This window comes from Schistocerca gregaria, chromosome 8 (genome assembly GCF_023897955.1).
Source record: "Schistocerca gregaria isolate iqSchGreg1 chromosome 8, iqSchGreg1.2, whole genome shotgun sequence".
Lineage (NCBI taxonomy): Eukaryota > Metazoa > Arthropoda > Insecta > Orthoptera > Acrididae > Schistocerca > Schistocerca gregaria.
In genome coordinates this window covers 271376566-271392190 of record NC_064927.1, presented here as the reverse complement: position 1 = coordinate 271392190, position 15625 = coordinate 271376566, and the positions used below count along the sequence as shown (strand labels likewise).

Below are 15625 nucleotides of genomic sequence, written 5' to 3'. Positions count from 1 at the left end.
CACTTTATCCGCTTTTTTAAATAAAATTATTTTGCGTTTGTTTCTGATGGATTTGGAGGAAACGGTATTGAGCCTAGCTACAACGACCTTGTGATCACTAATCCCTGTATCAGCCATGATGCCCTCTATTAGCTCTGAATTGTTTGTGGCTAAGAGGTCAAGTGTGTTTTCGCAACCATTTACAATTCGTGTGGGTTCGTGGACTAACTGCTCGAAATAACTTTCGAGAAAGCATTTAGGACAATCTCGGAAGATGTTTTCTGCCTTCCGCCGGTTTTGAAGAAGTATTTTTGCCAACATATCGAAGGAAGGTTGAAGTCCCCACCAACTATAACCGTATGAGTGGGGAATTTATTTGTTATGAGACTCAAATTTTCTCTGAACTGTTCAGCAACTATATAATCGGAGTCTGGGGGTCGGTAGAAGGAGCCAGTTATTAACTTAGTTCGGCTGTTAAGTATAACCTCCACCCATACCAATTCGCACGGAGTATCTACTTCGACTTCACTACAAGATAAACCACTACTGACAGACACAAACACTCCACCACCAATTCTGCCTAATCTATCTTTCCTGAACACCATCTGAGACTTCATAAAATTTCTGCAGAACTTATTTCAGGCTTTAGCCAGCTTTCTGTACCTATAACGATTTCAGCTTATGTGCTTTCTATTAGCGCTTGTAGCTCAGGGACTTTCCCAGCACAACTACAACAATTTACAACTACAATTCCGTCTGTTCCTTGACCCAAACACGTCCTGTATTTGCGATGCACCCTTTGAGGTTGCAGCCCACCCCGTACTTTCCCGAGGCCTTCTAACCTAAAAAACCGCACAGTCCACGCCACACAGCCTCCGCTACTCGTGTAGCCGCCAGCTGAGTGTAGTTAACTCCTGACCCATTCAGCGGAACCCGAAACCCCACCACCCTATGGCGCAAGTCAAGGAATCTGCAGCCAACACGGTCGCAAAACCGTCTGAGCCTCTGATTCAGACCCTCCACCCGGCTCTGCAGCAAAGGTCCGCAGTCGGTTCTGTCAACGATGCTACAGATGGTGAGCTCTGCCTTCATCTCGTAAGCAAGACCGACAGCCTTCACCAAATCAGATAGCCGCTGGAATCCAGAGAGAATTTCCTCAGATACTAAGCGACACACGTCATTAGTGCCGACATGTGCCGCCACCTGCAGCTGGCTGCACCATGTGCTCTTCATGGCATCCGGAAGGACCCTTTCGACATCAGGAATGACTCCACCCGGAATGCACACGGAGTGCACACTGGATTTCTTCCCCTCCTTAGCCGCCATATCCCTAAGGGGCCCCATTACGCGCCTAACGTGGAGCTCCCAACTACCAATAAGCCCTCCCTCTGTGATTGCCCGGACCTTGAAGGCTGAGAATCATCCTCTGAAACAGGGCAGGCAGCTGTATCTGGTTCGGCCAAAGACAGTGCCTGAAACCTGTTTGTCAGACGCACCGGGGAGGCTTTCTGATCAGCCTCCGGGGACGTATTTCGCTGCCTGCCGCGCCTTGGAACGACCTCCCAATCAACCACAGGCGAGGGCTCAGCCCCACTGCGGGCAGCAACCGGGGCAACCACAGCGGCAGACCGATCTGGGGACAGACGGGACGGCTTCCCACAGTGGTGCCCATTGGCAACAGCCTCAAGCTGCGCGACCGAAGTCAGCGCCGCTTGCAGCTGTGAGCGAAGGGATGCCAACTCAGCCCTCATCCGAACACAGCAATCACAGTCCCTGTACATTCTAATCGATGTTCAACAACAGTTACTGAAACACGAGTCCGTGCCTAGATAACGCAAGGGAAACACGCAAAGAATGTATGAACTAACCTGTACAAATGCCTAACGACTGCGCTACAGTCTGCCTGAATTTACGATTACAGCAACTAAAACTCGAAATTACACCTCCTATACGAAACTCACACACAATTTAAGTAAGAATCTACGAAGTAATTACTAAAGCGCGATGCTACAACTCTCAAGTACTATAATACGCACGAAATTTATGAATTAAACAATGCAAGTACCCAAAAACACGCGAAGAAATTAAGAATTAAACTATGTAACAAATAACTAAGGTAGGGGTATACGACTTGCTGCTGGCAGCTGCCTATCCAATAGCGGCAGGGAGCACATAATTATTTGTATCTTTGGATAGCATCTGTAAAGATGGGCCAAAACCAAAACTGATAGAGTTTGGGCTTAAAATAAAAAGAACAGACACCATTTTGATACTGCAGCTACTATGAACAGAACGGAATTAAAGACATTAGCTGCTAGTGGGCGTTGATTTATATTGATGGAAAACTCGAACCCAGATATGATGGTTACTATGTAGACTTACTGACCGCTACGCCATTGAGACACAGTGGTCACCGCAACCACAAGGACCACGACGTTACACCACCCTGAGACCCACATTATCTGGCAGGAGGTGTGCTAGACTAGTCTGCGCGGTTGTGGTGATCACTGTGTCTGGATGGCCAGTGGCCAGCGCATCAGCCTGGTTAACAGGCAATCCGGATTCGAATAGTGATCTGCATAAATTTTCAACTGGGCCCACTGATATAAATCAGAGCCCACTGCCATATCTTTAATTTCTTCGTGTCTTAATATACAGTCTCGCCCAAGCCAAATTTTTATTTGCGGCTCCCCGCAACAAGGGGCTGGAGATCGCTCGAACAGGCATCCTAAAAATAGTCTTCAGCCCACTTGTTAGAGTATCAGCTCTGGTTACTGAAGAATGCCTCCTAAAATATCGTAAGAGATAGGAATAAAAACTTTTCAAAAAATTAAGTCAGTGTCTAATACGATAAAATGTGCATCTATTGGACTCTGAAAGTTCGCTAATTAAACAGGCCCTTCTACAACCCCAAAACAAACATCACTTGGCAAGTACTCGAGTGGATAGCCTGACATTGTTAGAATTTTCTAATTCCACTAAACTAGTGGCCGGTAAGTTCAAAGTAAATATGCTCGGTATAAAAGTGGAATTTCCTAATACTCCACTTGCCAAGCAGTATTTTATGCAGGCAGCGCACAAAAACTGACACGCAAAGTGAGAGGCATTAGCTTGCAAGTCACTTCGTTCAAATATAAAAAAAGGTCACTGTAAACAACTCAGTTTGTAAAGAATTACAAAACGTTAGCGTTATCTTTTCCACAATACGTTAAGCAATAACTGTTGTATCTGCTATGCAAGGCCGCCGTTTATAACATTCTGAATGACAGTTTTGCGCATACTAGTATAGACCGACTACTCAAGCTCGGCAGGATCATCGCTCGGATAGTTTGGCATTGAATGACTGCACTGCTCCAAAATCATTTGAATTTCGTCCATGGGCGCGGACACCTCAGGGAATTCTCTAGTTTCTCGCAGCAAGCCATCTGCTTGAAGATAAGAAAGGCCGCTCGCGTCCCACAAAAAGTTAAATAATTCCACCCATTGGGAATGTGCGTTAATGCCAGATTTTTCTCTAATAGAGGAAAGTGCCTGGGATATGATGAAGTTACGCCAAACAAACGCTATAATTTTTTTAGGTGAACTGTTGTCATCTTCCGCCTCCAACAGTGTCGATACAAAACCTCTGTACACTATTACAAGCATGAAAATTGGTACAGTGTTATAATATTACATAATGAACAATGTGCTGACATTTATAATTTATGAAAAAGCCGAAAGGATTTATAATTTACAACGTTTTTCTACTTTTGTTTCACAAATCCAAACTTTTGTTGCTAATGTAGGAATACTGAAAATAATTAAAGAAGGCTCTCACGAGGATTATCGCTTACTCAAATATACATACTACTAAGAGTTTAGATTTTGTAGTTTGGAGAAATTCTAAATTAGGGGAAAAACTCGATTTTCAAGTAAATTAAAATTTATACTGTCTTCAAACTCAGGATACTTTACTTTTATATGTTTCAGATCAGATTATACAATTGTTAGATAGCTGTTAATGAACAATAATTTTAGAGGCTAGATATTGCACATTATAACTGCAATGCCTTCTGCATTCTGATGCAAGCTTCGGCAGGCGAAAGGGCAGAGAGGTACTCGTTATCTCTCAACACATGCATGTAAGATGAATCGTAGTATTATTAGCGCTTTACATGTTGTCTTGTTTTCCCCCATACATTATCCATCTTTATCACACAGTGCATTAACAATACAGTTAGCATTAACTTTTGCAGACCAAACCCAAAGGATGAAAAATGGTATCAGTTAAAACCCTGCTAACTTGCTGTATTTACCGTTACTGACACCCAGCTGTATCAGCGACATCAGATGTGCGACAGCTGACAGCACTGGTGCCAGGTTTCAGCTGTGAAGAAGAAACAGCTGCAGGCGAAAATGATGACTGTCCATAGGCCTGCGACAACTGTGAGGCGTTGCCGTAGAAACGTATACAAATATCAAAATAACATTATGTGAGTGTTTGAAATAGACACACGAAGCACCCGTACCAAGGTACCAAGAACAATACTACTCTCAGGGTCTTCTTCAGACCGCTCCATTACAACTCATTCTTCCCATAGGAATTCTACAAGAAATCTATATTGAAATTTACTGAAACTATTACACAGTCTTCCCACCTTGGCCAGGAGCTCAACTATGAGTCTAAATTTCGTATAAATATTTGGAAGTTTCTCAGTGGTGACTTCTACACTGTTACAAATTTAAGTAATGCATTCGATCTTCTAATTTACTTCTAAACTAATGGTACACTATTTTTCAATTTCAGTTAAAGATTGCATATCTGGCAACTCATTGTTTTCTTATATTGAATCTGCATGAAGATGGTACCAGTGTATCACTTACACTTAACTTCTCAATCGCTGTGGTCGGATGATGAATAAGCTGCCAAAGATATGTCTGCCCAGAAGTGTCTAACGCTTGTAAACTTACGGTAAAAGTGGTTAATCCTCCTTTCTTTCAACCACCTATATTATCGTGAGACAAACTATACTTACTTTTTTTTTAAAAGAAAAAGGACTTCTAATTATTTTACCCTGTTTTTTTTCCAGTGTTGTTTGCAATCGACTTCAACACAAACACTGTGCTCTCTGATTCCAGTTGCCACAAGTATATTACCTTACTAGCTGATGTCATCTCCTTACGCTTCTTGGAAGAAGCTAAGCTAGTCTGCTTTTCTCACTTCTATTCCCGTTCAGGCTATGGTTAATGTATATCCATTTCCCAATTGTACTGACTGTAGAAATGACATTTTTCTGGCGCAAACAAGAACCTTATCGACTTTTCTTCCATGTGACTGAGAAGTGTGTTAATTCATGAGCATTTATGGCTCTGCAAAACCTTCAGAAAAAATCCACGTCTTACGTGCTACTAATTGTTTCTTATCCGAGTTCCCATTGCCTCTTTCCCCTTTCAAGCTATGTAATTAAAAGCACACCACTTACTCCACGAGCCGGGAAAATGACCTCCCCCCCTCTCCCTGTTCCAAGATTCAGGTAATTGTTGCAGATTTGGGCATAAATTACTGAAAATAAATCTGTCAACTTACGTTACCCATTATGAACTTTGAAACAGCGATTGTGGTCAAAACATAGGATGTTTTGTATTAATTACTTCATAATGCTTTTAAAGGACTGTTCTTCTGTATGGTAGCGTTCATGGTTACTGTGGCACAGTTTTAGATGGTTGGTGTTTACAGATCGTTCACATTTAGTACCATGAGCAGCTCGTCGTTTGGATCGTGGAGGTTGTGATATAATAGGAAATATATGGTGTACCTCATTTTGCGAAAATAAATAGAGAATTACTTTGTTGTTCTCTTACTTACATGTTGTGTTATTTCTGAAGTCGTAAGAATACCAGTTTACAACGACTCATTGCACACCAGCGTGGAAAACACAACACTTAGATACACTTGAGTTAACAATTTAAGTACAGAAAGTGAGCTTGTATGACTTGTATCCAATATATCAAAGAACATGTTGTGGCGATCAGTGGTGGAAAATTTTTTTGTACCATCTCGCGAATATCATCCTTTGCCATATTGGAAAGTGTCATGTCCTGGAACATGTCACTCTTAGAGCTTAAGTAATTGTACACAAGTTGCTGGTTTTAAGAAAAGCAGGAAATATGAAGAAGTAGACTGAGAAAAATGTGGCGTGATCAAATACAAACTAGCCATAGACAATGGCGGCACTATACAAAATGCCGCAACGTGGAATTCCGGGCAGATGGGCGTCGGAATGGCATTTGAACAGACTGCGGGATACGATTGACGGTATTTATTTGTAATATTGCTGAAAACATGCATGTTACATTGACGCTATAGCAAAGTAAAGAACAACCAACTCGCGGTATACTCCACAGATACAGTTCAACGTAAAGGAAACGTTTGACAAAGATAATTACACACAATAGATCATCGATCGGAGGCGAAGTCCTTACAAGCTTAACAAAATGGTTCAAATGGCTCTGAGCACTATGCGACTTAACATCTGAGATCGTCAGTCTCCTAGAACTTAGAACTACTTAAACCTAACTAACCTAAGGACATCACACACGTCCATGCCTGAGGCAGGACTCGAACCTGCTACCGTAGCGGTCACGCGGATCCAGACTGGAGCGCCTAGAACCGCACGGCCACACCGGCCGGCCATGCTTAACACTTGACAAATAATAATAATAGTAGTAAGTTGTTAAGCCAAGTGTATCTAAGTGATGCGTTATCCACGCTAGTGTGTAATGGGAGTTATAACGCGTCAGGTATTGCACAAGGTAACACCAAACACATACCGAGTTAGCGGCAACGCCTTCATTATACGAAGTTTTAGCGTCTTGCAGGGTGAACTTTTTGTGGTATCTGCATAGTGGTACTGCCTACAAGTACGTACATAAATTGATTGGTCACCTTGAACCCCTCGTTTGTCAAATTTTCCAGAAAGTGCAGTGAAGTAAAATGAAAATTCAGTACAAAAATAAAATTATAACAACGAATAGCATTTACAGCTCATTATTTCTGTAAGAACTCTTCAAGGAATCCACACTGAAATGTTCACAAACCATTATATATTTTTTCTGACTAGTAATCAACAACAAGCCTAGATTTCTCATAAATAGCCCAAAGTTTTCCAGAGGTGATATCAACATTTTTACAATGATAACTTGGGTATTCTTCAGCAGCAGCTCACAAGTATATGCTTATGACCCACATTAAAACTGGTTACTTAATTTTTCTCTATTTATGCTATAGTTTTCCATGTTTGGCAACTCCTTTTCTTATATAGGCTCAACATGACGATGATACCAGTTTATAATCACTTGTATTTAACTTCTTTATCCCTGTGGTTACATGGTGTTGAGTCTGACGCAGGATAACTGTCTGTCCAGAACTGTCCAGACCTAAGCAAACGAGAAGCTGTGCTGCCTTGTCTTTCAATCACTCTTATTCTCATGAAACAAAGTAACCTTACTATTTCTGAAAACTCTTAGGTATTTTACTTGTTTGTTCTGTTCTTGATTCTTTCTGTGCAGCTTTTATCTAACATAAAAACTGTGTTCCTCTGACTTCTGTAATGGCAAGGGTTTTGCTTTACGTGCTGGTGGCATCTCCTAACACTTCTTGTAACAAGCTATGCTTTTTCTGCTCTGACGTCTTCTGTTCACTTCCGGGTTTCTTTTTCTTCTATGGCTCTTCAGATGATTGTGAAGCTAGGAGTTTTCAAAAATTCTTCGCCAGTTATCACGAAGTAGCTTTGAGTCTTCAATTTCGTATAGCCCTTTTCTGAAGACCTTCCATGACTGTTTCTCGATCCTTCCCGTCCTCTTTGTCACTCTGGGTTGGCATCTAAGAATCTGATTGAGTTGGTGACCGTCAGTCACAAATATTTAAATCGGTCAGCTCCCAACAGAATGTAAATCCGATTTATGCTTTATATTTCTACTCATTTTTTCATGATTTGTTTGCCCATTATCACTGTCGTTTCACTTTCCATGTGTGTCTCCATTAACCAGTCCCCGTTCCTTTCGTTGAAGTTTAGCGACTTGAATTTTTCTAAGATGTTTATTGTTAGACTTACTTCCAACTTCTTCCTAAGATGGATAGTTTTATAATCACAGGATTCTTTCCTTAGCCTTTGAGAAACCAACCCCACATACTACAAGACACCACCGGTTACAGTTAGTATATCCTCATTTCCGAATTGCAGCAACACTACACGTATGATGCTGTAATGCAGTCAACAGGAAGATTATCGACGATTTATGTACATTACTAATAGCCGCGTTAATTCATTGCCCTTTATGACCCAGGAAAAAGGCTCTCTTCTATGTGTCGTCTCTTAGCTCTCTCAATCTATCTAATTCACAGTACACCAATTTCTAAGTTTATCTGATGGGAAATTATCTCTCTCTCCTGTTTCACGGTTTTCTCATCTTGCCTGCTAACTGTATAGCTCCACGGAAGGTTGGTCAAGTACTTTGATTGCCTCGTTACTTTTGTCACCGCAGTTAAAGGCCAATGCACAATGGCAGGCTGCAATACCCTGTTTTATAGTAACAGAAGGACAATTACATACTTCACATGCTTAAACTGGAGTTCACAAAGAGCTATTCAAGACTTAAAGAAATAAAGAACAGTACTTTTATTCTGAAAAGGTGAAAAGTGAAGTTACGACGTTGCTAGTGGCAGTCATGAGAGAACACAAGGAAATAAATACTACAAAGATATTCATTTCACATATTTCACCTGGAGAAAATTCAAGATTAATGAAAAACGAGTACTAAAACATTCTTAACAACAATATTTAACTGACACTCTGCAACCTTGTCAGCAAACACATAATTAACATACAATAAAATAATAATGCTTCATTGATCTGTGTAGCTTCTTTGTGAAGAAAATATCAAAAATTAATTTGAGATAATTTAGAATGTATAGAGACAGTGCAGTGAAATGGGATGAAAATAGGAATTTCTGGTAAGACGAGATAGAATAATATTGAGAGCAGCAGGAAGTGATTCAACGGCTGTAGGATTGATCGTGGAAAGAAAAGTAGGGCAGGGGGTGTGTTACTGTGATCTGTTCAGTGACAGAGTTGTTCTCATTAGAATATACAGGAAACCAGAGACAGCAAAAACATTTCATTTTTACATACCAGAACAGAAGATGAAAAGACTTAGAAAGTATGTGAGCCGTTTGCGTACGTCACTGTTGCAGTACAGTAGTTGATGGAAAAGGAAATGAGCGTTTGGCGTCATTGGCCGGGAGGCCCCTTACGGGGCAGGTCCGGCCGCCTTGGTGCAGGTCTTATTACATTCGACGCCACATCGGGCGACCTGCGTGCCGGATGGGGATGAAATGATGATGAAAACACAACACCCAGTCCTTGACCGGAGAAAATCCCCAATCCAACCGGGAATCGAACCCGGGCCCGTTGGGCGGCTTGTTCATTACTGATAGTTCTCATGACTTTGCGAACTTCATGTTTCATTGAGACGAAGCAGCTCCATTAAATCTTGATAACGTTAACGTTTTACCTGTGAATTAGTTGGTTTAAAGTTGTTATAACATCTCATTTGTGAAGTACTGAAAAGTTGCGATAACTCCATAAATATTGCTTTGCGAGAAAAAATGGTACATAGCTTTTCTATTCCTTCCACGAGTGTCTTTATGTTGATTAATGTTCTATATGAATCGAAAAAAGTTCGGTATACGTCATATTGCTCATTTATTACTTCAATTGTTCTATACCAAATATATCAAACTCTTTTTGTGCATTTAAAAGAAGTTTTAACATCTGTTAATGTAGTATTTCCCGGCGTATAGTGCTAATACAAATCTTTCGGATTTCCAGTCTCTCTCCCCCCGTCCCGCAAGCCTTCACCCCTCCCCCTATTCACCTGGACTTCCAAGTAATCTATTATAGGAATGGAAGGCACCATGGCAACTGTGGTCTACATGGACATCAATGAGTACCATCTGCATCCACTGATGCTTGATGTCTACTATGACAGCGATAACATCTTGCTCAAAACCAGAATCATACTTCAGTGGTATGTTAAGCATGAGTGTAAACTCACTTTGATACTTCGGCGGGACGGGTTTGAAATTTTCTTTCGTCCGTCGTACGGTGCACTTTTCGCCGTGCGGTTCTAGGCGCTTCAGTCCGGAACCACGAGACTGCCTCGATCGCAGGTTCGAATCCTGCCTCGGGCATGGATGTGTGTGATGTCCTTAGGTTAGTTAGGTTTAAGTAGTTCTTAGTTCTAGGGGACTGATGACCTCAGATGTTAAGTCCCATAGGGCTCAGAGCCATTTGAACCATTTTGTGCACTGTTCAACTGCAAAAATCCACACGTTGCAAAGTCCGCGTAAACTCTAGTAGCCTGCTGTCCTGCAGTTATCTCATAATACATATCCGCTGGTAATGGTGGTGCTTCTCTCATTAGAAACTGTTCAAAATTTGAAAGCAAGTCTTTTTTTTATTTTCCCAAGCACACATTTTAACCGGCCATCAAGTCCACACTTAATTAAATACAACTCTCAGTTCTCAGTTTATACAACAAATTCACAGGCAAAGAAGCCAGAAATACAATTACGTCCGACCAGATTGACTACACGATATCACAGTCACAGTTCCACTACTAATAATGAGTTTCACATTCGGTTCTTTTCCGTGGTTCTCTTTAAGATAAACTGCTCGCCAAAATACTCTAATTATGAATACGGAACATGCCACGCAGAATTTTTACAAAGGTCCAAAGTTCACACGCTCGTAACATTCCAACAAAGCAATTGCAAAACTTTCACCTTTTATCAAACTATTCATAATTGCAACGGCTTTCCTTACAACTAGTTTTAAACGCGTGGAAGACAATAATTCTTCATCTTACACCTAATGAGAAACAGCACATTTAACATGTCCTTCGAATACCGAAGCTGACGAGCGACTCCTGTTCAGACTTCCTCTCTCCTGGTATACCTAACTAGCTATGCGCGGGAAGTACTTCTTTCAGATTGGCTGATCAGTTTGACGGACCAATCAAAATGATTATTCGAGATCACTGTCGCAGCAAAACTCGCCTAAGCCAGTCACTATTCAGAAAAGTATTTTAGTCTTCCACAAACGAAATCAAAATTAATCTTGAAAATAATTTCGAAAATGATTACTTAGCAAACAGCTATTCTGGTTGCCTTCTTATAAAAGCAATCACACCTAGACATACGTCATCAGCAATGTTAGTGAAACACAACTTTCCCACCTTATACTTACATAATGTTGTACATAAAATAATATTGAATTTTAATGTATGTCACACATACACACGCTCACTCATTCTCATTTATTCACACAACCTAATGAACAGATAATAATTTTTTTCTGAATTTTATACCACTAAATTGCAAAATAATTGTTTTTGTTGTTGTTGTTGTTGTTGTTGTTGTTGTTGTGGTCTTCAGTCCTGAGACTGGTTTGACGCAGCTCTCCATGCTACTCTATCTTGTGCAAGCTTCTTCATCTCACAGTACCTTCTGCAACCTACATCCTTCTGAATCTGATTAGTGTAGTCATCTCTTGCCCTCCCTTTACGATTTTTACCCTCCACGCTGCCCTCCAATACTAAATTGGTGTTCCCTTGATACCTCAGAACATGTCCTACCAACCGATCCCTTCTTCTGGTCAAGTTGTGCCACAAACTTCCCTTCTCCCCAATCCTGTTCAATACTTCATCATTAGTTATGTGATCTACCCATCTAAACTTCAGCATTCTTCTGTATCACCACATTTCGAAAGCTTCTATTCTCTTCTTGTCCAAACTATTTATCGTCCATGTTTCACTTCCATACATGGCTACACTCCATACAAATACTTTCAGAAATGACTTCCTGACACTTAAATCTATACTCGATGTTAGCAAATTACTCTTCTTCAGAAACGCTTTCCTTGCCGTTGCCAGTCTACATTTTATATCCTCTCTACTTCGACCATCGTCAATTATTTTGCTCCCCAAATAGCAAAACTCCTTTACTACTTTAAGTGTCTCATTTCCTAATCTAATTCCCTCAGCATCACCCGACTGAATTCGACTACGTTCCATTATCCTCGTTTTGCTTTTGTCGATGTTCATCTTATATCCTCCTTTCAAGACACTATCCATTCGGTTCAACTGCTCTTCCAAGTCCTTTGCTGTCTCTGGCAGAATTACGATGTCATCGGCGAACCTCAACTTTTTGATTTCTTCTCCATGGATTTTAATACCTACTCCGAATTTTTGTTTTGTTTCCTTCACTGCTTGCTCAATATACAGATTGAATAACATCTGGGAGAGACTAAAACCCTGTCTCACTCCCTTCCCAACCACTGCTTCCCTTTCATGTCCCTCGACTCTTATAACTGCTGTATGGTTTCTGTACAAATTGTAAATAGCCTTTCGCTCCATGTATTTTACCCCTGCTACCTTCAGAATTTGAAAGAGAGTATTCCAGTCAACATTGTCAAAAGCTTTCTCTAAGTCTACAAATGCTAGAAACGTAGGTTTGCCCTTCCTTAATCTAGCTTCTAAGATAAGTCGTAGGGTCAGTATTGCCTCACGTGTTCCAACATTTGTACGGAATCCAAACTGATTTTCCCCGAGGTCGGCTTCTACTAGTTTTTCCATTCGTCTGTAAGGAATTCGCATTAGTATTTTGCAGCTGTGACTTATTAAACTGGTAGTTCGGTAATTTTCACATCTGTCAACACCTGCTTTCTTTGGGATTGGAATTATTACATTCTTCTTCAAGCCTGAGGGTATTTCGCCTGTCTCATTCATCTTGATCACCAGATGGTAGAGTTTTGTCAGGACTGGCTCTCCCAAGGCCGTCAGTAGTTCCAATGGAATGTTGTCTACTCCGGGGGCCTTGTTTCGACACAGGTCTTTCAGAGCTCTCTCAAACTCTTCACGCAGTGTCGTATCTCCCATTTCATCTTCATCTACATCCTCTTCCATTTCCATAATATTGTCCTCAAGTACATCGCCCTTGGATAGACCCTCTATATACTCCTTCCATCTTTCTGCTTTCCCTTCTTTGCATAGAACTGGGTTTCCATCTGAGCTTTTGATATTCATGCAAGTGGTTCTCTTTTCTCTGAAGGTCTCTTTAATTTTCCTGTAGATAGTATCTATCTTGCCCCTAGTGAGATAAGCCTCTACATCCTTACATCTGTCCTCTAGCCATCCCTGCTTAGCCATTTTGCACTTCCTGTCGATCTCATTTTTGAGTCGTTTGTATTCCTTTTTGCCTCTTCATTTACGGCATTTTTATATTTTCTCCTTTCATCAATTAAATCCAATATTTCTTCTGTTACCCAAGGATTTCTACTAGCCCTCGTCTTTTTACCTACTTGATCCTCTGCTGCCTTCACTACTTCATCCCTCAAAGCTACAAATTGTTCTTCCACCGTATTCCTTTCCCCCATTCCTGTCAATTGCTCCCTTATGCTGTCTCTGAAACTCTGTACAAGCTCTGGTTCTTTTAGTTTATCCACGTCCCATCTCCTTAAATTCCCACCTTTTTGCAGTTTCTTTAGTTTTAATCTACAGGTCATAACCAATAGATTGTGCTCAGAGTCCACATCTGCTCCTGGAAATGTCTTACAATTTAAAACCTGGTTCCTAAATCTCTGTCTTACCATTATATAATCTATCTGAAACCTGTCAGTATCTCCAAGCTTCTTCCATGTATACAGCTTTCTTTTATGATTCTTGAACCAAGTGTTAGCTATGATTAAGTTGTGCTCTGTGCAAAATTCTACCAGGCGGCTTCCTCTTTCATTTCTTTGCCCCAGTCCATATTCACCTACTACGTTTCCTTCTCTCCCTTTTCCTACTACCGAATTCCAGTCACCCATGACTATTAAATTTTCGCCACCCTTCACTATCTGAATAATTTCTTTTATTTGGTCATACATTTTTTCAATTTCTTCGTCATCTGCAGAGCTAGTTGGCATATAAACTTGTACTACTGTAGTAGGTGTGGGCTTCGTATCTATCTTGGCCAAAATAATGCGTTTAATATGCTGTTTGTAGTAGCTTACCCGCATTCCTATTTTCCTATTGATTATTAAACCTACTCCTGCATTACCCCTATTTGATTTTGTGTTCATAACCCTGTAGTCACCTGACCAGAGGTCTTGTTCCTCCTGCCACCGAACTTCACTAATTCCCACTATATCTAACTTTAACCTATCCATTTCCCTTTTTAAATTTTCTAACATACCTGCCCGATTAAGGGATCTGACATTCCACGTTCCGATTCGTAAAACGCCAGTTTTTTTTCTCCTGATAACGACATCCTTAGTTAAGGTTTTGAAGATAAAAATCTCAGTTAAATCATTCTACACCATGAGAACTCTAGTAATGATGTCAAATGGTGCTAAAGTCAGACAGTTATTATTCCCAACAGAGTTTGGGGTCTTTTAGGTAATTTTCTGAATCTCCGAAACTATTATATGTACTTCTTTGAAATTCTGTGGATACTTTCTTCTGAATAACAAAAACTAGTATACCAAATTTGAAAATAATCTGTCCATATTTAATTTTTATTTAGATTCGTAGGAGGTATGAATATACAGTCGCTCGAAGTGTCACAGGAGCCGTTCTCACCTGCCTAGCAGCGACAGCTTTTCTCATAAGACATGGCTAAGACACACCTTTGCAGCTTCGTAAGCTCCAATATAGCGGGCTATGTTGCACTGAATGTTATCGCGTAATAACGTGCGACGCCACAAATTGTTCAAATGGCTCTGAGCACTATGGCACTTAACAGCTGAGGTCATCAGTCCCCTAGTACTTAGAACTGCTTAAACCTAACTAACCTAAGGACATCACACACATCCTTGCCCCAGGCAGGATTCGAACCTGCCACCACAGCTGTCGCGCTGTTCCAGACTGTAGCGCCTAGAACCGCTCGGCCACTCCTGCCGGCTGCGACGCCACAGATACCTACTAACCTCACCTAATCCAAAACCAGTAGGACACAACTGAAATGGTGTCTGGTTTCAGTTGCATGCCCACAGACCAGAAGCCCGTAATTGACGAGAATTTCTTGATCTGTGCGCAGGTATCTCGTGGCACATCTTCCAAAGTCTTGTCGAACACACGGCACTTAGAATCACTGTTGTATTGCATTCACGCGCACACCAACACGATATCAAGCAAGTGTCCTAATGTTTTGGTTCATGGCTGTGGGCAACTGCCATTTCTGTACTTTAATCCTGGCTCACGGGGACCACTAAATGGCGTCCCGCGCTGTTGCAGGTCTACTCTGACCTGTGGCGGTACGACGTGGCGGAGACGCGCCGCTGGTCGCGGGTCTTCCCCAGCGACGACGGCCGAGCCAAGGCCAGCGGCATCGTGATGCTGCGCGCCTGGCTGCAGTCCGCATTCGCCGCCGGCAACAGATCAGGTGAGTCTGCGCACACCAGTAGCGCCACGTATGCCTAACACGTGATGTTGTGGGGTCGTTGTAACAGCCAGACATTTCACGAGGCCTTTGCAGGGTGGATGTTTATGTTTCAGGCACAGGCACCGAAAGTCCTTTCTGCTAATCTTGTATCTCCTACGTCTCAGCCCCTTGCGCAGAAGACAT

The 15625-nt window shown here is 41.4% G+C and overlaps 1 protein-coding gene across 1 annotated transcript in view; it reads left to right on the top strand.

Annotated features, from left to right (window-relative positions):
- LOC126285146 (uncharacterized) overlaps nt 1–15625 on the top strand; it is a 663374-nt gene that overhangs the window by 429675 nt on the left and 218074 nt on the right. The window contains exon 3 of the mRNA XM_049984462.1: nt 15295–15442. Within this exon, the coding sequence (XP_049840419.1) occupies nt 15295–15442 (148 nt within the window). The remainder of the gene's footprint in view (nt 1–15294; nt 15443–15625) is intronic.